This window comes from Bactrocera oleae, chromosome 5 (assembly GCF_042242935.1).
Source record: "Bactrocera oleae isolate idBacOlea1 chromosome 5, idBacOlea1, whole genome shotgun sequence".
In the NCBI taxonomy this organism is placed as follows: Eukaryota; Metazoa; Arthropoda; class Insecta; order Diptera; family Tephritidae; genus Bactrocera; species Bactrocera oleae.
The window spans coordinates 35,100,287-35,126,575 of record NC_091539.1 but is presented as its reverse complement, the minus strand read 5'-3'; the positions used below and the strand labels follow the sequence as shown (position 1 = coordinate 35,126,575).

At 33.1% G+C, this 26,289-nt stretch overlaps 2 protein-coding genes across 3 annotated transcripts in view; one reads left to right on the top strand and one right to left on the bottom strand.

Moving 5' to 3' along the window:
* hiw (MYC binding protein highwire) overlaps positions 1-26,289 on the top strand; it is a 145,267-nt gene that overhangs the window by 39,499 nt on the left and 79,479 nt on the right. The window lies entirely within an intron of this gene.
* Positions 7,787-26,289, bottom strand: part of be (ben) — a 46,936-nt gene continuing 28,433 nt past the window's right edge. Inside the window, exons 2-7 of the mRNA XM_036371663.2 lie at positions 16,361-16,643; positions 16,154-16,296; positions 14,860-15,045; positions 14,687-14,790; positions 13,342-14,624; positions 7,787-9,837 (exon numbers count right to left, since the gene is read on the bottom strand). Coding sequence (XP_036227556.2) covers positions 9,296-9,837; positions 13,342-14,624; positions 14,687-14,790; positions 14,860-15,045; positions 16,154-16,296; positions 16,361-16,643 — 2,541 coding nt within the window. The 3' untranslated portion in view covers positions 7,787-9,295. The remainder of the gene's footprint in view (positions 9,838-13,341; positions 14,625-14,686; positions 14,791-14,859; positions 15,046-16,153; positions 16,297-16,360; positions 16,644-26,289) is intronic.

The window sequence follows — 26,289 nt, the reverse complement described above, 5'->3', positions numbered from 1 at the left end:
CCAGGTAAGCAATTAGTTCGATTAACGTGTGTAGTTCAGGGAGGCAAGAGGTGTGTAAACACATTTCAACACTTTACATGCAACACTTTAGAAACACTTTTTTAATAGGCGATAAAAAAAATTTTCCTCTATGAATATTTTGTTACGCTGAGAAAAATGTTTTAAGTTGTATTGACTGTAGTGAAGTGTAGATCCCGATATAGCATTCTAAACATCTTTTGTGATTTGTTTTAAAATTTTTTTAGTTTAACAATTTTGAAAGTTGAGAAAATAGAATTGGGATATTAGGTTAGGTAAACTGGACAATACTTGTGACAGGAGTCACGAAAGATGCCACTTGGACAGCTGAGAATTCCAGTGTGATCCAACTCCTAATAATAGAATCGGGAACTATCTTAAAAAATCTCACCGGGAGTTATCGTCTCTATAACTAGTTTACTTAAACAAATATTCGTGTCTACATATTTTCTTGTTTCACACGTTCAAAACGAAGTATCTGTCTTGTTGTGTTAACGCCTTCAAAATAAGCTATTTTTGAGCCAATACAAGCATACCAACGCTTCATCCCATTTTCCATACACTTGTTATAAGCATCGGATGGGGTTGCCTTCAGTGCCTTCAGTGAATTTTGTTTTTTCGGTTTCGGATGATTTTTGAAGTGTCACTTGCTAGATTGCTGGACAGTTTCGTCGTCTTATTCGTAAACCCACGCCTTGTCACCTGTAATGGTGCGGTTAATGAATGTAGAGACCTCAGCTACATACGTTGTCGAGTATTTTTTTTGCGACACCACTCGATGTCGTTTTTGTAATTGATTCAGGTGTTTTGGTGCGAGTTTAGTTTACCAAAATGTGTTGATTCGATCCATAAGAGATGTGGGGTCCTCAGCTATATCTTTGACATGACGTTTTTCAGGCACTGTTTCTGTAACTTTTCCGATGTTATCATAATTAACAGAGGTCGACGAACAACTTGCATGAGGCAAAGTTTCGATGACTTCACAGCTTTCGATGAATGTTTAGTGCCACTCAAATACTTGTGTTCGTGATAAAGTATACTTCCCGAAAACACTTCCTCAACATTTTCAACGATTCCATAGTCGTGATTCCATTGGAAATATAAAATTTCAAGCAAACTTGTTAAATTTTTTTCCATGATAAAAATCGCCGACAAACTTTTCGCGTCATAAACAACTTTGAAACACACTCTAAGGTTGTACTAATCTAGGAATTTTATATATAAGTAATTGTATTTCAAAACAACGGTTACTCTACATACTCAATGAAACATATTTGGTTGAATACAGCACAACCAGTTTAGCTTATGTAAATCAGTAAACATATTTTTCTATAATTGTGATTTACTTTCATCTCCTGAAAAATACTCATGTAAGTAACGTTTCGATTTGGTTTCTTGGAAACTTTTTGTAAACAATTCTGGTAACGGTAAACATTGGCATATTGTCATATGCTTTGAAGTTCTGCGTTCTAAAACCGCAAAGCTCACCAATACGATGATTTAAATAAACTACTATAGTGCTCGCCAACCACATGACTAGATTATAAGCTACAACTACAATAGTATAAACATACATATATAAATTTATATGAGCAAACATAGTATGTATTTGGATAATGGAAGTCAATTAGGCTACCTGACACCACAAGTTGCATGATTCATTCATAGTTTTATTATGAATAATTTTGCAAAACTTATTTTTTCTAATGTAATCGAATACAAATTGAAAACCATTAAGCAAACATAAATAAATTAAGTGATAAAACACCGCTGCTTGTGGACGCTTAAAGCAAAGTAGAAGTTACGCCGTCGATGATGAACAGGAGTAGTGAGCAAAAGTAGCTTTAACAAGTAAGAAAGCGTTAAGTTCGGGTAAAACCGAACATTTCATACTTTTGCAACTTGCCAAGATCAAAGCCAGGGAAATACCTTCAGGTGTTGGCAAAAGTTTATTTTAAAATTGTCTTGAAAGAATTCAACATCCAACATGGATTACAAATCAAATTTTTATCTTATTAAGTTATATTATAGTCATAGATTAAATTTGTTTTGTAACTGCATTTTACTGCCCGTCAGCGAAAATTATATTAAAATCATCCTCATATAAGACAATCTGACATAAACTCAATCGAAGAGGTTAAATTTAAAGTATTGAGATGACGTTTTGCACCGTTTGCACCGTCAACCGGAGGATCAGAGTTTATAACATTATGAGGTTTTAACCAAGGTCTAAACCAATTTCAATCATATTAAGCGCTAAACTACATAATTTTTAAGGTATCGTGTAGACAACTTAATTTCATTAAAATATCACACATTTTGACCTACCTACATGGTTTAAAGACAGATGAGAAGTTGAAAATCACTACATAGGGTATATTGGGGGCAGAAAAGGCCTGATTGCACAAAATTTGTATGTCACTCAGTTATACTCGAGAACATATTTTCAAGCAATTTTATAAATATATAACTCATACACTGACAGTATATACATATCATAACTATCTCTATCTTGATTAGTTTTAGGTGATAGAAAGAACCGTTATTATACTCTGTAACAAAATGTTACAAGAGTATAAAAATTTATAATGCAAAAAGAAACTAATATGTTAAAACTTGGTTATTAAACCCGTTTTTTGTTGTTCATGCATTTGTTTTTTGCTTTTATGCTGCAAATCAATATTTGTAATGGAACTTAAAACAATTTTTAGCAACATTTATGTACATATATTTCCATATTTGTTTATATCCAGCGCACAGCTTGAACAAAAGACTTCTGTAAATTTGGTCAAAATATACTTTCAAAAATACATAATTATATAAGAGCGTGGTTTAAAAAACAGTTTGATTCCACACATTTTTAAATGTGCAATATTTCTTCTGTCGACTTTCCCTTAGCACAAATCACTTTCGTTTCATTACTTCGGAATTCCTTTGAGACTAGTAACCAGAAATGGTTTTCGTCACCGAATGATTTGAGTACCTGACTTTCACAAAGAGTCCAAAACCCATATTAGAAAACACCTTTTTTTTGAATATTTTTGGAAGAGGTATTTTAATTAATTAATAAATTTGCATTTACAGAATTTAATGTATTTCAAAAAGCGGCGATTAAGTTTGAAGCATTTTCGATTTCCTTGTTCTAGTGACCGATCTGTAGGAAGACCTTCGAAAGTCTGGTAGTGAGAAAGATTTGTTTGCTTAAAATTATTTGAAGTCTAAAAAACTAAAAAAAAACTATTATTACTAAAGATGAATACAGAAAATGATTGAAAATTTAGTCAATATTTAGATTTTGAAGAAATAATGGCTTCAAAAAAAAATTGTTATTTGTGAAAAACTGTACGCCTCAGAGTGGCTTAAAAATCGAAACTATTACAAAAAATCTTATTCTTTCGATCGTTACCTCACAGATGTATTTAAAAAGCTGGTGCGAAAATTGCAAGTCAATCAATGTACATTAGATATATGTTAACTTCTTAATCGAAATCTAAAACCTTTTCGCTAGATTATTCAGTCCACTGGATCATCCCGTCCTTGGTCTCTGATTTATTTAAGGAATATGATCTGTGAGCTATCATTAAATACACTATTGCATTGGCTTAAGTTTTTCGAGGACATACGAGGAATGCGCGAATACTCTTTACCTATTTCCTCCTTTTCTAATTTTCTATTGCTATATGTTCCCCATGGATTTTATCGATTCTAATAGGAGGTAGTGCCTAAGTGGTCTCCTGCGTTATGCAGCTCCGTATACAACGGAATTAAGTAGTCTGAATTTCGGAAATCAACTAATTGATTTATTTTACTCAAACAATAGTGATCTACTAAACGATAGTAGTAGTGTCGTATATAAGGTTAATATACAAGTTGTCAAATTCTCTTCTTGTTTCATTTGAGATACCGAAACGATATGGTCGGGCCGACGTTCCTCAATCGTAAGGGAATATAAATTATGTAAAATCACGCTACATCACAATAAAAACTACTTGGCATAGTATGATTTATCTTAAATTCAATATGCGCTGGGTATAAAAAAAAAAAACGATTTAAGCCGAACCTAAATTTTTGCAAACTTTATTTATAAGCAATAGCAATAAGTACTTAGTATGTAGTTGGAAATTTGTGCCGCCACTCAAGCTATTAAACACTTGTGCCTAAATATAAAATAATAAAATATTGCTGAGTGCTGTGATTCTGAAAAACTTGCTAAACACCTTGTATTAAGACTATGCTGTCTATTAGTCTACATACTTATACAGTACCCTGTGCAACAAGTTCCAAAAATAATACAAAGAAATTTTAAATTTGTTCAATTTTAAGAATACTGGCTTAAGATAATATTTTTATTAATTTTATGACCCCGTTTGTGAAATCGTTTTAAATTTGAAACATAAGAGTTCTAAGGGTAAGCACTTATTTTTGACAAACTTGCCTTCGTTTCTTTTAGAGCTTAGGGTACTGTCATCACCTGTGTTTCTTCACTTGCCTTAAGCTATTTATGATATTGTAATTAATCACACAGAATTCGGGAAATCTGATCCTTAAATATCATTGACGACGGTTTTTTGTTATTTATGGAAGATATTAGTAGTAAATAGTAGTCAGTGTTGAGGAATGTGTAAAGAATATCTCTAAGGACTAAATGAATTTTTGGAGCTGATTTCTCCTATTCCTTCAGTTAAATATTTTTCTTTCGAAAATTTTTCTATCTTCGAATATTTTGGATTTCAAATTTAAATGTCTTTTTTTTTAATTTGAAAGTATTTTTAAGATCCTACGATCCAGAGCTTCCACACTTGGCATAACCACGAACAATTAATGAGTTCAATAATCTATTCATTTCTTGATCAATCCATAAAAATGATTTTGATTAATACGCTAGTAATTCGGCAATTCAATTTTTATATGATCACGATTTTGACGAAAGTATTCAGACGTTGATGATTTAATATGAAAATTTTTCGACAATAATCACTCACTCTTTCAACCAGAGGTTTTTCAAAACTGCATAGGCAAATTAATATACAAATAGTAATATATTGTATCGCTTAGAAAAAGAGAAATAGTGAAGCCATGAATCTTCGTTTCTTCATATTCGGCTCAGCACCCACCTTTAAGTCGTAACACGTTATCACAATTTGAAAATTATACCATATTTGCTCAGCGCTCTCGCAGTGTTATGTGAGATATTTTATACAAATGATTTTGGACTTTATGATTTCGCATGATTTTATGCTCGGCTAATCACTTCTATAAAGTTTATTAGAAACATACGTAGATAAAACTTTTTCCTAATCTCACATATCATCTTCTTACTTGCGGACGTTTGTATGGGATTTTTACTTCATGTTAATTTTATTTTCTGCTACTTCTTGATTTGTTTCAAATGTTATAACTACTTTTTACCCAGACTGTTGATATATGGTATATCCAATATTCTTATACATATGTACATATGTATGTAGCGTGTGTTAAATGAATGAACGCCACATTTAGCGTCACGTCATTTGGATCGTTTCTCATTGTGTCGCATGCAAATCTAAAATGCTCGCAGTATCTCAACGACTCCGATTTATCTGTGTATTCGTTCACAGTCTCTATGGCGTCGTTCTGGACCAAAGCTTTATATTTATGCGGTGACTGGTGTGAGTTAGTATTCGTCACTTAAACTAGTAGCGAAATATAATAATAAAAAAAATATATAGTGGTTTTAAAGTTTTACGAATTTACTGCTCTTAACAATATATTGACTGGTTTCTGGTTGGCTACTGCTAAGTACTAGAGAAGGTTAACCAGCAGAAAATGGGCACAGATTATGCGTAGATATAAAAATCACTTTATGAAATTGTTAGTCAATGAATAACGGCTAACAAGTATATTTGTAATATTACTAACGAGAACGTGGCGGGTAAAAATGCGAAACCACCACTAAAAAAAGGAAGGAAATTTTATTTCAAATCATAGCTAGCTAGTAAAAGTCCTTTTAAAGTTTCTTGATAAAAATATTAATTTCACAGCTACTTTTGGGCAGTATATCACATGAGAGTGATAAATGATACAGTACTGTAAAGTAGTGAAACACTCAGGAGTGTAGAATTGAAACCGATAGAAAAATGTGGTAGGAATTCAGATATTATTGGTTCGACGTGTCATAGAAATTGTATCAGTTTTGGGTATCACGGCAACCAATTTTACCGGTTTTGTAAGTTAAGAAAATAATTTATATTATTGTTACGAATTAATTTATCGTTGTTTCTATAGGGGAAAACATAAGAATAAAACACAAAATCTCACAATTATTGAGTCTATGGAAAAAATCCAGATATTTTAAAAGGATTTACAAAACGTAATAAACGTTATTTAACACCCAAATGCGTCTTTATTCAGACGATAATGTGATATAAATCTGTAAAGTAAGCATGTATACAAACATACAAGTAAATTCAATCCAAATTTCTCATGCGACTCCCCTGGTACATCAGGTGGATCACTTGATTTTTTAATATCTTTCTTTTAATTTTTCGTTGCTTTTTTCTTCCAATGAAATATAAGTTAAAATAGCGTAACTTTGTTATTTTAAACATAAGTAGACTTTATTCAGAACGAACGATTCGAAATTTATTTATTTGCAAGTTTTGTCAAAATAGTAAACAACTGATTCGATATTGATATTGATGATATTGGTTTTGCATATGTTCGAAAAGACGAAAATCCAATCAGATTCTGTGACAAAATTGAGAATCAGAATTGGTTTGCAATTCTGACAACCACACAAATCTGTCTTGGATACGACAACAGCCCTGACTAACTCTGAATTTCAGAGTTGGCATTGACAAATCAAATATTCAGTTGTTGGTTTAAGCCACGGATGGGATTTCCTATATCAAGTTTGATGTCCTTTTTGAGTATATTAGAAGCTTCGGTCGAGATTGACGATAGATTTTTCTTCGGAGCAGATATGTGACTTTAGAGACCTTTCTTTTAAGTTTGAAGAGATGAGATGTACATATGTTGTGAGCTTCTTTTGATCTTCAGCTTCCTTGGTTCCAAAGCAGCTGGTTTTCTGTTGTAAAAATCACCAAATCAACGTTTAAGTAAATAAATAGCTATTATGTAAAGCGACTAGTGTATAGTTGATGTTCTAATAGCCAATATTTTTTCGCAAGTGCTTCAAGAGCAACGATTTTTTGGATATTAATTTTCGTAAATTATTAAATTGGAAATTAAATAAAGTTTCCTTAAAGATATTTGAAGTTTTTATCCTCTAAAATTCACAAAATATCACACCGGTGTTGGTTAGTTAAACTATAAAATGAGATGATAGCGCTACAAATTCAGCAAAAATGGCGATCATTTACACTATGATCACTAATCTGTTGTCATGCGTAATACAAATTTAGGTATACGGTTGTTTGGCGGCAGTTGTAATCGACATATAATATATAAAAGGGATATAATTGTCATATAATATTTAAAATACACATGAATATCAGCACAAATTACAGTAACCCTTACAACAAAAAAAAACGATTGTTTACAGATTCAATTATACTCCAAGTTAATTTGGACTAGTCCTGAACAAACTTAAAATTAGCTGATATGGGGTTTGAAAGTATGTTTACAACCTGAGTTAAATTAGGTAAAGTTTTTCTCTTGCAAAAAAAAACAGTTTTTTGTCGCCATTTTTGGCCATTAAATATCTATTTGTGGGGGGTTTTTAAATTAACAGCATACCAAGTGACCGCATTGATGAGTAAAACACACATTTTAATTTTATATCAAACAAGTTTTCGAGTTTTATTTATTTTTGTTAAATAATTTTTAATATTATCGCAATAAAAATTTGTTAATATGCATATCTATATATAATAGATTTTTTTTATATCAGTTTAACAACTTATAAATTATTAATAAAATATTAAATACAAACTAAATACATATGTACACTGGCATAAGCCTCGTTGTTCGTCGTTCTATTTTTTATATATAATTTTTTAAATTTACAATTTTATAGCAAAATTTTGCAATTGTATGCTGGTAGTATACATGTATATCTTTAATGTTATTTTACTTACGGTCTATAAAGCAAAATAGTTTGATCGTTAGGTATTCTTATATATAATAATATATACAAACACATACTACATGATGCTTTCGTCTTACTTTACGTTATATTGTTATATAAATTATAATTAATAAATCACAAGCCATAGGTGTGTGCGCGTTCGAAAATGCCAACATTAGAATGTTCTTTTTTGTATACTAATATATATATTCAATTGTATACACATTTTTTATGTTTACATTTTTCGCATTTATTAGAAAGGTAATACAATCACTGATAATAAGTGTTCCACTTGTTCAGAAAATCTATAATTTGGAAATTCAGTCAAAATGTGTGAAGATTTTGTATTCATGGCAATTAACTTATACAAGTGTCAGAATAGTAGTAAGTGTTCCACTTGTTCTGTAAAATCAATCCACGGGTTGTAAAAATATTAAGTGATGTTTCTCTTTCCATCATTATTTTCCTATTATATGTTGTTTGTGATTTATAATAGTGTTATGATATTCCTTAGACATGCATATATAATCCAATAACAGTTTTCCTTTAGTAAAATTACAATATATATAACGTGATTAAGTACCTTTTTGTTGAAATGTCTGTGTTATTTTGTGAAAAAAAGGAATAATTCAAAGTTAGTAAATGGAAAAATAAAAAGCCAGTATTTTAATCGCTTTCTTGAGTTGTAACGTTTTTTTTATATAAAAGTAAATACGAAGCGCTCACCAAATTTTTATAAAACTATGTTCTTTAACAGTTTTAATTACACATTTTAAGACTTACGGATACATAACGACCTGTAAACAAAATATATAGACAAACAATATTTCTCCTTCATTAGAATACTTTCGTCTGCTTAAATACATATTTCACTAAATACTTTGTGATAATTTTTTTAGTACATATATACATAGGAGTATATTAATATAGTTAAATGAAAAAATGGTCCACACAGTTGCTATTGTTTACCCTCTTAGACTAGTCTTCTCAATAACATCATGTGTGCTAATGCCCTCGTAAAGTCTAAACACTTATACGGAATCATGATTAGTATACTCATTTTTGGGACATAATATCACGCTCAAAAGTTTGCTATTAGGTCAGCAGCTTAAAGCGAGTTTGGACGAATATATTTTTTACATTTTGCTGTCACTTTCATCACAGCATAGTTTTAGGAGAATCGCATTATATTATTTACACTCATTCCACTCAGGCATCCGCATACACGATAACATCGTCGATCAGTACAGTTTCATTACTCCCACCCGAATGATCCGAGCCCGCATCGGGTGGTAAAGCTCTAGCGCCACGCATATCCATCTCCGTCTCATCCACTTCGGGCGTAGCCAGACGTGCGAACGTAGAGGCCGGTGTCGGCATAGGTCGCTTGTGCGCAATATCGGGTGCCGTGTAAACAGGCGGAGCGACTAAATGTTTATTGGGCGGATGATCAGCAGCGTTGGGCAGTTGAAAGTTTAGTCTATTTTCGAGATCGTGAGCCTTGCGTTTGACATTCGATGGCGGCAATGCTGGTCGATTATCAGCGCCGTATGTAGGTAATGCATTTAATTTGCTAACTTGATATAGGGGGTGTGAGTTGTTATTGTTGTTGTTGCTATTATTATTGTTATTAAAATTACTGGGCGGTAGATGGGTACGCGGCGCTGCTGTGGGCGCTCTCATGGACAGTTGTGTGGGCAGTCGGTTGGGCATTGGCACGGCATAAGATGGCAAGCGGTGTGCATAGTCGGCTGTATGAGAGAAAGAAAGAGAGAGAAATATAAATTATTACAAAAATAATGTTTAAATAAATTTCAAAGCAATCAAAAGTTTTAGTATTGTTGTGTTTGAAAAGTGTTTCGAGTGTTTGTTAACTACAGTCACCAATGTAGGGGAGTCAGAGACGTCCACAAAAAAAGAAAAACCGACACCAACTTAGAATTAAGCTAGTACAACAAATTTAAGACTTACTTCATAACTATTAGTAACTAGTGCTACAACTACATATTGAATGCGTAGGGAAACGTGGTTTGGTTTTGTATACCTGATGTGCAAAGGTTTTCTTTTGTTTTTGCTGTGTGATTTTAGCTGCCAATTTTATCCACGTATAGCCCAAAAGTGCTAACTCAGAATGGGAACGAATATAAAAGTGCTTAGATTGAACATATTTTTTATTATTTCAATGGGTGCAGTTGACTATTGCGTTAGGGAAAAGACATATTATTAAATATTCAAACCCTTTTAATATAAAACTGCTGTAAATAATGTAAAATGAAAGAAATATTATTTAATAATTTAACGATAATAAATATTTTCGCTCAAAAAAAATTATATTAGATGAAAAAAGATATTAAAAATAATAAAAAAAATAAACATGAAAATATTGTAGTAATAAAAAAATAGTAGGTGACACTTAATCATAAACCCAAAATATATTTCAATTTTTAAATAAAAAACACGCAATTTTATTTCAAACTTAACCATAAATTAATTTACAGTTTTTTTTATTTATGTCGTCAATTTACGTAAATTAATCATATTTTACTATTATAATTTTTGTGTCTCTACATAAAACAGATTTCATTCAAGGGAAATGTGTAAATAATATTTCGATAAAACATAAATAACATTGAACCATACGTAAAAATTCATACTTTTAAACCAAAATCTGTTCGAATATGATTCAAATACACATATTAATTATTTTTATTTACAAAAATCATAAATAAACAACAAAAAATATTATTTAGAATAACGTAAATGGAAATAAACGAGTTCACTGTATAAATACTACTAAAATATTTGAGCTCCTCTACAAATATATTATACTATATTCGTATTTACACACCTTTAATTGTTGCGTGTAAACATGGAATAAGCTTTTCGTGTGCAATATTGCACTTAACAGATTTAGTTGCAGAAAGCTGTTATAGCGACAAATAAATATTTATATTCGAAATTTTACAGCACTAGATAATGTGGATTAAGTGTGTAGGAATTAAAGTGAAATAGGCATATATAATGCCTTAATCGATTAAGTACAGGACAACTATCAAAATTAAAATAATAACAATATAAAACTGGAATTTTTATTTTTAAATATTTCATAATGCTGCTATACAGTAAACCAGATAGGTAGGTAGGTACTTTTTTGGAAGGTATTCAAGCAAATTTCACTATCCAAATTAAAAGTTTTGTCAATTTTTATTTTGTTTTGAGATCCAAGAACGCAATTTCAATTCATGTTATTGCAATTTGCACCTTTTAATGATATCTTAAGAATATTCTATGCAGAAAATGTAACATTCTTCATTGAATTGTTTTAAAATTGTTAGGAATAGGCATTTAAAAAAAGCTCATAGCTCACAGATATATAAAAAGCTATAATAAATACAAGTATATAAAATAGGCGCATATATTATATTATATTGGATTGGCAACTAAGTAAATGCGGATTTCACTCATAGATGGCTTCAGTTGAATTTTTAGGTTTGCTGGCGTAGTCCAAATGTAAAACACATTTTGTTATTTGATAGTTGGCAATTCAGCTGGAAATCAGTAAAAAAAAATTTGATCGGTTGCGTAGTTTTCGTTTGGCGTTCGTTAAAAAATGGAAGGAACATTTTCTTCATATTTTGCTTTTTTATTTTCGCAAAGGGAAAGACTTACAAGGCAAGCTTACAAAAAGTTATGTGCTGTTTATGGCGACGAAGCCATAAAAGAACGGCAGTGTCAAAATTTGTTTGCCAAATTTCCTTCTGGTGATTTTTCACTCAAAGATGAAAACCGCTCTGGTCGTCCAGTTGAAGTTGATGACGACCTAATCAAAGCAATAATCGATTCGGATCGTTACAACACGTGAGATTGCAGAGAAGCTTCAGGTATCACATAAATGCATTGAAAATCACTTAAAACAACTTGGCTATGTTCAAAAACTCGATACATTGGTTTCTCACGAACTGAAAGAAACGCAATTAACGCAACTCATTAACAGCTCCGATTTGCTAAAGAAACGTATTGAAAATGATCTATTTTTAAAACGAATGATAACTGGCGATGAAAAATGGGTTGTTTACAACAATATCGAGCGGAAAAAATCGTGGAGCAGGGCAGGTGAACCAGCTCAAACAACATCAAAAGCTGGTATTCATCAAAAGAAGGTTTTGTTATCAGTATGGTGGGATTATAAAGGAATTGTCTCCTTTGAACTCTTACCACCCAACCGAACGATCAATTCTGTTGTCTACATTGAACAACTAACGAAATTAAGCAATGCAGTTGAAGAAAAGCGGCCCGAATTGATAAATCGAAAAGGTGTTGTATTCCATCATGACAATGCAAGGCCACAAACATCTTTGGTTACTCGGCAAAAATTATTGGAGCTTGGTTCGGATGTTTTGCCACATCCACCATATAGTCCTGACCTTGGCACATCGGATTACTTTCTGTTTCGATCTTTACAAAACTCCTTGAATGGTAAAAATTTCAATAATGACGATGATGTCAAACCGTACCTGATTCAGTTTTTTTCTAATAAAAACCAGAAGTTTTATGAACGTGAAAGATGGCAAAAGGTCATTGATCAAAATAGGCAATACATTACAAAATAAAGTTATTTAGTTCCATGAAAAAATCCGCAATTACTTAGTTGCCAATATAATATAATACAATTTAGCATGTTTCACACGTGCCCAAACACAAATTCAAAAACGTGAGTTTAAGCTTTCATATAAGTGGTAATACACATATACATACAAGTATGTGTGTGAAAAGGCTCTTATCCATTTTGAGTATGTGAAAGTTACATGAAATGAAGGCTTTCCCTGCATGAAAAGCTTAAGCTTAAAGTTTCACTACCTGAGACACTAACGCTTAAATTCGAATTTTTTCTTATATGAATACATATGCACTTAATAAAACTTTCGCCTGTAAACAATATTAGAGCTTGAGTTTTCACCAAAGCTTAAAGAGCTTGAGTTTACACCAAAATGGTGATTTTCACCGCCGAATTCCAATACTCAATCTAATATATACAGATTATTCAAAATGTAATAACTTCACAGCCTACAATGTAATGAAAAGGATATCGGGCAAAGGTTAAATAATTGAACGATTTTAAAATCACTTAAAATTTCTATGTGTTCGGATTGCTGTTGGTGCTGGAGACACACAATGGTGCAGTACTTGTTCTTCTTTTGTGTAAAGTGCGTGCCAGTTGTTGTTTTTTATTTGTTGATGCTAGTACAATAATTTACCTCGATTATTGACGGGCTCCGCATACTCCAGTTCGGCATTTATACCCATTGCTAGATCATGTGGTGTCGCATAAACACGACCATCCGCTGGCGATGCATAATCAGGCAGCAACGGTTGACCCAACTCTTCGTAGAAGGGTTCATTGGGTATATTAAGCGGTTCAGCGTTGCGTCCATTGTCTATGTCATTGATGCGTTCCCGTTCTCTTTCGCGTTCGCGTTCACGCTCGCGCTCTAAACACGCCGCCTCTCTGCTGGCTATTATGTGAGCCGTATCAATGCAGCCAGCATAGTGTGGTCCTGTGTAATTCTCTCGTTGTATACGTGTAAAACTTTCCGTCCTGCAGATGGCATTCGTTGTCAGTTGCAGCGGTTGCGATTGCGGCTGCAGATGTTGAACCAATACTCTGCAGAATGCATTGAGATCCTGACAACGTTCCACTTCATTTAGTAGATTCTCGATTTTCGTGATAGTTTTAATGCATTGCTTCTCGGTGCGATTCGTTTGCAACAGTTCGTCGCACAAACGTTTGATTTGTGGTTGTATCTGTGGATGTCTCTTCTCTATTATATCTTGGGCGCGCACGATTATTTCACGTTCGCCTTGTGTGAATTCATGTCGATGATGATGTGACGCGCTAGCACCACGACTGCCCTTACGCTGTTGACAAAAGCACCGCAATATCAACACTAATATAATTAGTAGCACGACAGCCAATACAATGGCAGTGCCGAGATAGATAATATGTACGAATTGTGTAGCCTGTCGCTCGAGCTCTTCGTTTGTAAAGAATTCACCATTCACCTTCTTGAGTTTACGATTGGCGCCACAATCTAATGTTGTCTTCTTTTCATCACACACTTCATGCTCGTAACGCTGCATATTGAAGGTGGTCGCATTGAAACATACACCCAATTTTCGATCGATCGTGCAATAGATTTCCGAACGTAAATCGCGTTCAGAATATGCGGCCAGCCACTCGAGATTGCAGCGACATGGGAGATCGACAATGATCTCACGCAATATGCAATGACGATTTCGTATATTCAAACTGCCTGGCTTCGGTTTGGTTACGGAGTTACTTTCGAAGCGGCAATCGACTGGTTCCTTGGTTTCCTCCACTATAATGCCACCGAAATCACCAAAAATATTTTTCACAATCACAATATTCGACCATTCCTTGATACGCAACCAATTCTGACCGAGATGTTTGATGTGATTGTCTTTGATGGTGGCATTGATGGTATTCACATGTATGGCATTCTCGTTGATGGTGTCAATACTGTTAAGGGATAAGGACATTAATGCAATTTTCAAATTGTATTGTATTTTCCAGTTAAGTACCTGTTGTTACGCAAAATCAGCTCGCCGATGCCACTGCCATGTATGGCTTCGCCCTCAATGTAGCCAATAACGCCGCCAATAAAGGACACGTGCCTACTGTACAACTAAAATGGTTCGAGTTCAAGGTTTAGAAAGTGTTGTGCCATGTTAAAGTGAAAATATAGTTTACCCACCTTTTCCGTAATCGAGCGTGATTTGATTACGCCAATGTTGCTATTTTCGAATATAATATTTAAGATGTTATTGACATCGAAGGAACCACTATTGATGGTGTTAATGGTGCAATTGTTGAATTTTATCTCCCGTAGTGAGGCTTCGAAACGATAGATATTGTCGATATGTGAATTCTCGATGTATAACTGAAATTTGAATGAGATTTTCGATATAATCATTGCTTGAATATTTATATATATTGTTTTTCTTTTTGATTGGCCATTAATATTATGTGTGGTCTTTAACACTGTGCCCGATTAAACTCCTCTAAAGTTTTCTAAGATTTCTTTGAAGTGAAGGGAACAAATTTAGTGTGGCCCAAACTGAAGTAAATAATATACGAGGTGTGTTCAAAAAGTTAAAACAAAAAAAAAACATTTTATTCAGCGCTTCTTCCAATTGTCGAAACACTTTTCGAACTCGATTTTTCTGATAGCTCTTTTAGCGATTTTCATATAACAAGCAACAAAGAGTAAGATTTTCACGAAAATCGCCAAGCTTATAAAAACACGTCTAACCTTAGCGGCTGCTACAGAAAAAGTAAGCAGGGAATACAGCTGAAAATTTTATCGTTGAACAATTAAACACTTCAAACCGGCAAAATTTAAAATTTTAAAATGCCCGTTAATTTCTGAACACACCTCGTAAGACTAATGCTCCTATAGATATCAGGATATAATAGATAGGTTAGTTCGTTTCATCATAAAATAATCCTCTCTCTATTTCACAGTTTGATCGGATGGTGTACCATATTATAGATTTCTCCAGTTTATAAAGAATGGTTTTTTTTTGTTGTTAAAAATACGCTTCAAATAGATTTCTGGAATTTTTGATGGATCACTGAATATAAACTCAAGTTCTCTCGGCGGCGTTTGCTAGGCCCGTTTGTCTTGAGACTTTGGTTTTTTTAACCCTGCTGTATGACAATAAACATAATTGTTGTACTTAATATCGCCCAATGAGTGTTCCACGATTCAAAGGAAGAAGAATTGGTTAACAATTGGTTCGTTTTGCTACGGTATATTAGAAGTAGGTTAAACTCCATTAGTGGTCGAAATATTTCAATAATTTATACTGTTAGAAACCACATGCAAAAATAATTGGGGCAATCAATATAGTATCTAAGCATCCTATTCAAGAATGTTTAACAAATAGTTTGATAGAGAGGTGTAAAAAGTATTGCTATTGAATGGGAGATCTTGACTACCTATGAATAAGACACAAATTAAAGTTTCGCTCTTTAAACCCACTCACCTTGGCGTCGGCTGAATTGAATGCCTTCTCCTCGATACGCAAATCAGCTACGCCAAAAAATTTTCCATTAATTTCGGCTTTTTTGAAAGCGTTTGAATACAAAATTAAATCGTTACTGTTGCGTACAGTAAATTTTTTATTGCCTAAAACAAAAAATCGATATAATAAAATTCCAATAACAAAAGAACAAAAAATAATAACAGTTACCTGAAAAAGCGCCTTCTCGCACCACCACCGAAAATACATTTTGCATCAGAATTTCTGGATATGGCCCCATGGTGCCAGCATCACCTGGGAAAGCGCCCGTTGTGATCTCCACTTGTTCACCGTTACTGTACGTACCGACAATCGTGAAACTATTCATAAGTGAATTATTTACAAAAAGATCCTTTTCCAAACGGAAATGAGTCTTTGGTGCTAATTTAATTTCAATTGATCTCGTCGTAGTTGGTATGCGGTAAATCGGTCCGAAAATCTCATTCAACGGTGTCTGGAGATGAAAAGAAAGTTATTGTCATTAGTAACTCAAGCCGAAAATATGTTTGTAAAGTTACTGCGTCTTATACATATAATATGTTTATACTTAGTTTAGCTTATGATAAGTTTGATCTGACAATGCGAGGCAAATATGATAGATTAAGGCAATATGGAGGGTTCGTTTATAATAATACGAAGAAGAAGAGACTAGGGGTCTAGAGTAGAGTAAACGGTATGACCTGTGGTTTCTGTTAATGAATATCCGCTTCTAGTATAGACAGAAATTGCCCTAAATCACTGATATAATCCTAAGATAGATAAATCCTAAGAATACCACTGACGTCTATAAGGTTAGACCTCTGAACCCTATTGTTACGCAGAAGATGATAAATATAATTATAATATTTTTTTTCTACTTTTCTGTTGCAAAATTTGCATATTCCGTCCAAGTAAAGTAAAATATACAAGACAGTGAATATCAATAAATTGGTGAGTAAACTGAATCGAATATTTCCTACTTATAAATACAAACACCTAGGTGCTTTATTTATTATTTTGATGAATCATGCTTGATACACAAGTGATATGCAATTACGAATATACCAACTATATAGTATTTATAATATCACATCCTCTACATTATGGACATTGTCTGATAGTGTATCAAGTCCAAAGTACACTTATTAAATTTCAAGAAAATATATTGATATAGTACATATGTGCTTGGAAATTAGAGATATGTTTTAAAAAAAATTGTAGTAACACTATACGACAAAAACCACATTTTTCTGTATATAAGCTCCATTTCAAAATTCAGTGGCAAATATTTGGATGTTGGAGGCTAACTTCGAAAAAGCGGAGAAATTAAATTTTTGTATGACTCAATATCTTGAACTTTTTTGGTTTGGTCCAGTATCCAGCCGAGTGCTGTACAGTGTAATAAATAAATAAAATAAAAAACAAGAAATACGACTGCACCGAAGCTATAATAACCATCACAGGTTCTAGTTTTGTTACAAGAACTTGATTTTGATCGGTCAGTTTGTATGTCAGCATGCTATAGTGGACATATCTAAACGATTCGTAGATATCCTATCAAATATAAAAGTTTCCATACAAGGATTGGATTGGATTGGTCAGTTTGTATTGCAGCTATGTGCTGCAGTGGGTCTGTTTGGGAAAAAAATAAAATCGATTTCTCAAAAACTGAGGGACGAGCTTGCGTATGCTTATAAAGACAGACGGGCAGTCGACGAAGGGACAAGTATACTTTATATGTGGAATCAATTTACCTTGTGTAAAGTTCACATGCATATTTTTCACATGTTAACAAGCCGGATAGAATTCAACATTATTTTTGGACCGATTCTGTGGATTCTTCTAATCGTAGAGCATAACTATAAACTATATTTTTAACTATTTTATTTTATTTTAATTTACGTTTTTTTGTTAAATTTATACATTTCTGATTCGTTTTTGATCTCTGTCACTTTTCAAAGCTTTTAAATATATGAATTTTTTAATCGAAAAAAAGGAAATTTTATACTCTACAAGAATTTGTAATCCAAAAAAATAAAATGGTACTTTTAATGAACAGTTTTTTTACGTGTTATTTACATGGGAAATTTCGTATGCTCGTCGTCACAGCTTAAAATTAAGCTAACAATTTTTTTTCTCTGCATATATGTGAGTTTATTTTAGCCCGTGAATTTAATAGGTTAGGTCTTGACTCACCCTAAAGTATACAAAAAAGTTTACTGAAAAAACAATAGTTTTTTGTATTTTGTCTTTTTTTCAATATTGCAATTACCATATATACATATTATCAACCATAGCAATGCATCCGGATACAATGTATATAAATACGAAGGTCATACCTACATATGAACTTGAAATTTGTGTATACCTATACGTTATAAATTGATCCATTTAATTATGAATTCAAATTTATGAACTCATTGAAAAAAATATTATTATTTATATACAAATGCCTGTGTACTACAAGTACTAAGTAATTAAATACTTAAATACATATATTGTGGTAAGGTACTTTTATTGTTGAATTATGCGCAAATAAATTATGAATGAATTGTAAAATACGCAAATCTCGAATTTAAATCACACAAAAATTTCATACCAATAAATTCTTTTGAAAAACCATTTGTTTAAACCGCAATAAAATTACTTTAAATTATCAATACCTTAATAATTTATTTAATTTGCATAAGCACATATGTATGTGTAGATATAGTATACAGATTTATATACATACGTACGAGTACATTAAACTCAAAAATTTGTTCAATTTGCTACGCCGTAAATGATAAGAAAATATACATTCATACTCGGAATAAATTACACAACAAATTTGTTTGTGTAGAAAACGCAACGTAAAGATTATGTTCTTTCTTTCTCTTAGTGAATCATCGCGTCAACACTTGCGGCCACTTCGTCAAAGGCACGGTCTTGTCGCACACGTTTGCTGAGTTGCCGTTTTGTCGTGTTACCTCGTCTGTAACACTCCAGCCAGTTTTAAAACCGCCTAAAAAAATATTTTCCCTTTAAAATTTCTTATGTGCTTTTGTTTTTCAAACTTAATAATATTTATTTCATTTGACTTTGTGTTGTTTTTCTTTTAAGCATCTGCTTTGTTTTGATTCCATTTAATTATCTTCAATATTTTCGTTGATTCGAAATAATGTACATACATATATGCATCGGCGATTTGTTGTATTTATGAATGATATATCTGTATAATTTTTTAGGTGTGTGAGAATTTAGATACACATGTATAACTACATACTTATGTAAGTTTATACTATATCTTACCTCTTGTAGACATTTTTGAATGTTTGAATTTCCCAAAAATTATGAAAATACCAAGAATTGAATTTTTTTAAGACGGCAAATTTACACATGTTTCATAAGAAAAAAAATGATATCTGCTATAGAATCATAAGTTTGTAAGAACTCCAATTGTTCAGTAAGGTTACACTAGAAACAATTACAATAATAATACGATTTGTTGTTGAAAAATATATTTTATTTTTGTTTCTGTTTTTAGTTCCAACTCTCACTCCAACGCGCATTAATTGGTCGAAACGTCCGTTCATTCAAGGTTTTCATTGATCTCAAAACTTATAAAACTTAAATATTAAAACAAAGTAATCTCGAGAAGATGATGTGGTTCTTTTGGTTAAGGGGAAATTTCTAAATACTGTCTACGAGCTCACCGAACGGTACCTAAACGTGGTATCCAGCTGGGCAAATAGAAAGGGCCTAGCCGTCAACCCAAGTAAAACCGAAATGGTTTTATTTACTAGGAATGTGCCTCTCCCCTCTTTCGGGGGTTCACATCTGCAACCTGTTGATAAACTGAAATACCTAGGGCTTATCCTTGATACAAAGCTTTCCTGGAGGCCAAACATTTAGGAGAGAGTTAAGAAGGCATCGGTCGCCTTATATTGCTGCAAAGGAGTTAAAAGGAAAAGGTGGGGACTCTTACCTAGGGTGGTGTTCTGTGTCTACTTCTTTCCGCCTTCAGCTGCATTCCGGAAAATTTTCTATTTCGAGGCGGTTCTTTCTCCGCTCATATTCCGACGGGGGAGATGTGGATGGGAAGAAGCCGCTGGAGAAGAGGCGTGGTGAGCTTTTTCACGGATGGAGGGAAGGTTGGAGGGGGGTTTTCTGTAAGGAGCTCCTCGTTTGGGTGCCTGGACACAGCGGAATCGCTGGAAACTTCAAAGCCGATGAGCTATCCAGCTATTGCCCCGGTCACATCGGAATGGGATCGAGTTGGATCTCCATTAACGTCTTGCGTTCTAGCTCTGGATCAATGGACCTCGCGTGCACTCAGCAGACGCTGGTCGACGACCAACTCCTGTGCGACCGCGAGATCCTTCTGGCCAAGAGTGGATCGCAGAAGATCGGGGGAACTTCTCGCCCTGAGCAAAGTGCATCTCGCCGCTATGGTAGGAGTTCTCACTGGACACTGTCCAATGGGCACTCATGCGGAACGGCTTGGAGTGCTATTCGATAGTCATTTACGAATCAGTTTACAAAATTACTGACTACTTGCTAATAGAGCCTTAACATTTAAAAAAACAGATAGAAATGAGTTGTAATCTGAAGTAAAAATGGAACAACTCTTGAGGAATTAACCGCCGCAGTAAACCAGGTCAGTTATATACGGGAAAAATGGAGGCGTTAAAAATTAATCTCTTTGCAAGTCAATTTACAGTGAAAGTTTATGACAACCAAAATTTATCATACTGTGATTTGATTTTTTTTTTTTCAAAAACTCATTTTCAACTCTTGAACACCATTTCTTCATATGCAGAATGACATTCACATCAATTTGACAAATAAGTGCATTTGATAGTGCGAAAGCAACTTTTGAAATTTGACTGTTCAAGCAAACTGTGTCAGAACCAGTGCTTCTCAAATTTTTCATTTCAGTTCTTTGAAACATTTATTTTGACGTCAGATTAGCGATTGAGTGTGAAGTAATTGAGAAGGAGAATCCATTTTTTAACATAAATCAAAAATCTTAAAACTTATTGTGTTTGTAAATAGAATAAATAGTAAACCATTTTTATACTCTCGCAACATGTTTCTACAGGGTATAATAGTTTTGTTCACCTAACGGTTGTTTGTATCACCTAAAACTAATCGTGTTAGATATAGGGTTATGTATATATAAATGATCAGGATGAAGAGACAAGTTGAAATCCGGATGTTTGTCTTTCCGTCCGTCTGTCCGTCCGTCCGTCTGTTCAACTATAACTTGAGTACAAAATTAAGATATCTTTATGAAACTTGGTTCACATGTTTCTTGGTACCGTAAGACGGTTGGTATTGCAGATGGGCGTAATCGGACCACTCTCTCTCTCGCAAACTGAAACCATGATGTGACCAAAAATTGTCTAAATCGAACTAAAAATGTTTACTCCCCTACGTACTAAATATGTGGACCCCAGTGCCTATAGTTGACTTTTGAACGAAAATATCGGTCAATGTGTAAGATATATAATTAAAATTCATATAATAAAATAAACAAATGAAACTCTCGATAATAGTATGTTCTTGTGTCAAAAATGGGTTGAATCGGATCAATACTTCCTTTAATATAAAATTTTGCCAACACCCGTTCTTTGATCCTTGCAAGTTGCGAGAGTTTACTGAGAACTGATAAGCTTTACAGAGCTTATTTATATTTTTTCAATTGTTGCCGTTGATACTTATTTTTTTAGAATTGTATTATTATATTAGTAGTATGTTAGTATTAATCTTAAAGATATTGCTGCCCACGCACTTACTTGCCTATTAATCTCTCTTAGAAACTAAAGCTTTTATTAGAACCATTAATTTTTAAGAGAGCGACAAAACAATTCTCGCTAGACTAGTTCATTACATTTATTTTAATTGTTTGTACAATTAATCACTTTCGAATTCTTATAGAAGTATAATACAAACGTACATAGAAGGTAATATTAAATGTTAGATGTTAATAGCTTTTGTAGGCGCCTATTTCTAACTATATTGACTTGGTTCTCAGAATTAAAATACACTGGATCTACTCTGATTTAAAAAATGCTCTAATATACTTGTACGACGCGATACAGCAGCGGTCTTATGAAAAAGAACAACAAAAGTAAAAACAAAGAATTAGCAAATCTCTGAAATTGTCTAGACTTCGGGCTGTGACGGTTGAACGATTGATGGCGTTGCCTAGTGCACATATGGATGTGTTTGCGATGGTGTTGTTAGTTTTTGCTGATATTGTAGCGAAGTTAACGCTCTCGGTTTGGTGTTATTTTGCGTGCCAGGAATGCTGAAATTGGCCAAGTGCACACATGTGTTCGAAAACGAATGCTATGCACATATATTTAATGTGTATGTGTGTATTTATAAATACATATATTGTGTGTATCTGTGGTTGCTTCGCTCTCCACCAAATACGTGCAAATCATTCTAAAAAGCCGTTGAAATATTTATAAATTTCTTCATTACGAAAAAGGCGAACATAAATTAAAAATTTATTTTTTAATTATTGTCATTTATTCGCTTATAATTAAGGCTTATGGCGGCTCAAAATGGGGAAGTAAATGTCAGCGAAGGTGTCCACACTTTCAACAACGCGTTCGCGCACACTTTGGCGCTAAATCGTAAAAAATGTATCAAAAAATAGCTATGTTTTTAGTTGATAACTTCCGAAAAGGTGCGATAAACATAATTTTTTATACTTAGTTTTTTTTACCACCTTACGGAACTGTGTAGTTAAAAATAATGCAAATTAACAAGCCGACTTTTTAATTTAATATATAAAATATAATTACAATAGTTACACTCAGTTAACTTTAGTTATGTGAGTTTCAGGCGATGAATTTCTCATGCGGCACTGGTTTAATATTGTTAGTATTAGGGTTGCCTATTTTGGTGTTTTTTTGTTTTTAATTTGTCAAGATTTTTTTTTTGTAATTCAATAGTTTTTGTTGTTCGTTTTGCGCATTATTATTTACCATATAAAGCAGCAAGTTTTCCAAACGAAATTATTTGCTTATAATTTACGACTTTTTGTTGTATTTACATCTATTTCTATACTGAAAAATTAAAAGTCGGTTATAAAAAGTCAAATGCCTCTTTCCTATATTTTATCATTGAAATAATATTGGGTACATTTTTATTTTTATGTTCTTACTTTGACATTCGTGTGAAGTAAAAGCTATATTTAACAACTAGTGTTTGCTTGACAGCTGTGTTTTTACATCACGAAAAAATCTTTGATTTTATTTTTTACGTTTTATTGGAATTATGTTATGGAATCGTTGAATAGTGAAGGAAATCGTGCTGAAGAGATAATAGCGGCTAGTGGGTATTTTCGAAAAAGTCAATTTTGTTATTCTTACATACATCGATAGTAGTCCAAAAATAGTATACCAAAAGTTAAAATCGACATTTTAACTAGTTTTTGAGTTACAAACAATTAATCCGATCACTATCGAATTTATATATACTTATATATAGTTGTTCTTACAATGATCTACCAGTTTTTTGACAAATTGATTTTTTTCAGTACAAAAACGACCCAAATTTTCAGCGAAATCCACCTTTTTTTTTAAAACGCCGCCATTATACAATGTTTTCTTCAAAAACGTACTGTTATCTAAATTTAATTTAAAGTTATCTAACAAATAAGCACAACCCTAATGAAGATAGGAATGTACGTGTACTTGTGTGTTTCCATCTTCCCGCATGAGGAAATTCCACAGACAGTATAATTTAAATATCTATTATTTACATTGTCACCAATTTTGGTTTGTCGCAAGTAAAATTGATGTGATGGAAGTGTTGATGGGAGCAAGAATATGGCAAATATTCGTGTTTAAGAAAGTACGTACATATACATACACACATAAATAATATATGAAACATAAATAAGCTAACGAAAAGAGCTTTTTCCACCAGTCTGACGGGAAGTTTATCAGCTCAAGCAGCAACAACAAGAATAACAGTTTATAATGTTAAGCAAATGATTGTATGCATTTGTGTACCTACAAGTATATATGTACGAAACAAACAAGCTGTGAAATGAAGTTGTGAAAATGACAAAAGATTTTTGAAGATGTCAACAGCTGAGCAATAACAAATACAAAAGAAAGAACCGAAGAAAGTAAATAAATAAATTAAATATGTCCCCACTTTAATTTGAATTTAATTAAAAGATTGCACTCGACACTTGTCGACGACCCAACAGTGCGACCACATAATGCACACAATACTTTATGGATGCCATATACCATACATTTCTACACAACTACATATACATGCAAGCATTTGTGTATGCGCCGCACGACGTCTGGGCAGTCAAATGGAATGAATACTTCGCACAGTGGGTGAAAGACACAAAACTTTAATATGCGCAACCGTTAGGTGAACAAAACTATTACACTCTGTAGCAACAAGTTGCGAGAGTATAAAAATAATATACATTAACAGAATTTAGTGCAGTTTAATAATCGGCGATTTAGTATTTAGCTGTGAGAAAGATTTTTATATTTAAAAATATCAAATCAAATTCAAAAACCCAAAAATTTTATTATTGCAATAGATAAATATAGTTCATGATGACACTGAAATTCAAAATTTTGGTTTTTGGCAAAATGACGGCTTTATAAAAAGGAATCGTTTTTTTTTTAACAATTTACACTTCAAATATTTATCAAAAATTTCGACCATTACCTGACAAATATATTGTGGTGTGGAATTTTCAAGTCCGTTTCCGAGAAAGTTTGCTCACCACCTCTGAAAATAGCGTTTGGAGAAAAACGCGTTTAAAGTTTTAGGGGCTGTTTACATCAAGTTAAAAATTTCTTACAAATACGCTCGTATCTCCGAAGCTATTGGCCGGATCAACTTAAAATTTTTCGGAGGTATTTTCAAATATATGTACATTTGAAATATAAGCAAAATAATTCTCGACAACTGGTTTCTTTGATTTTGATGTGTAAATGTCGCAAATATAGTATTTTTTTTTTTTTTTTGTGAACTTTAAAACCTACCCTGATCTGCATAAATAATAAGATTGTCTTTACTAATAATAAATTTCCTTCTAACTGCATTCACACACAATTTGTATTTGTCAAAATTAAAAAAAGTCAGAAGCAACTAACAGCTGAAATGACACACTGTGCTCAGCCAGCGTAATAGCAACTTCATGCCGCCGTCGTAAGTGTCGTACAATGGCTCGTTGACTCCCTCGACTGACTACTTTCGACTACCGGCTGCTGATTGTCGTCGATTGCTGACTGCTGATTATTGTTATCGCCATTTTGCGGTTATTTGCAATGCGTTTTGTCGTCCGTGTCGTCTGGAGTTTGCTTGGTTGCTTTTGTGCTTCTTTTTTTGCTATGATACTCTTCTTAAATATCAATCCTGGCGAAACGTATGATCACTCAGTTGACCGGATAAGCAGAATTGAATGATAAAAAGTCACAGTAGTGCAAAGAGCAATGTAATGTGGCCTCACAAAGTATGAGATACATATGTATATTGTACGTATGTACATATGTGTATCACAATTCCAAAGTATGGTGCGTGCAACAAGTCAAGATAGTTTTTGTCCTATAGAGTTGATGTGCTTGTCATTTGCCATGTCTTTGGAATTATAGCGCGACAAGTTGGAACATGTTATATAAATATAGTATGTCATGTATGTGTGTTGAATTATGTAAGTAAATGATTATACTCGGGTGCCGTATCTTGGGCCTGTCGACCCTATGCAAGGTGCGTTCCAAAGTAAACAGTACAAAAGTAACAAAGTAAACTCTAGTGGCGCCATCTATATGTCGACTAGTGCATTAGAATCTGCTATCCTTTATCGACTTCCAATAAAAGTTTCATGACATTTCATCTATTGGAGGTCCAGTTATTTCTTTTTAAGTGTCAGTATGTTTTTAACATCGGTGCGAAAATGAGCTTTGAACAAAGAGCCAACAATAAATTTTGTTTCAAAATTGGTAAAACTTTTACCGAAACGTTTCAAGTTTATGGCGATGATTGCATATCCCGTAGCAGAGTGCACGAGTGGTTTCAACGCTTTCAAAGTGGTCGTGAGGACATAAATGAGAAATGAGCCGTAACCCAAAAAATCGCGCCTG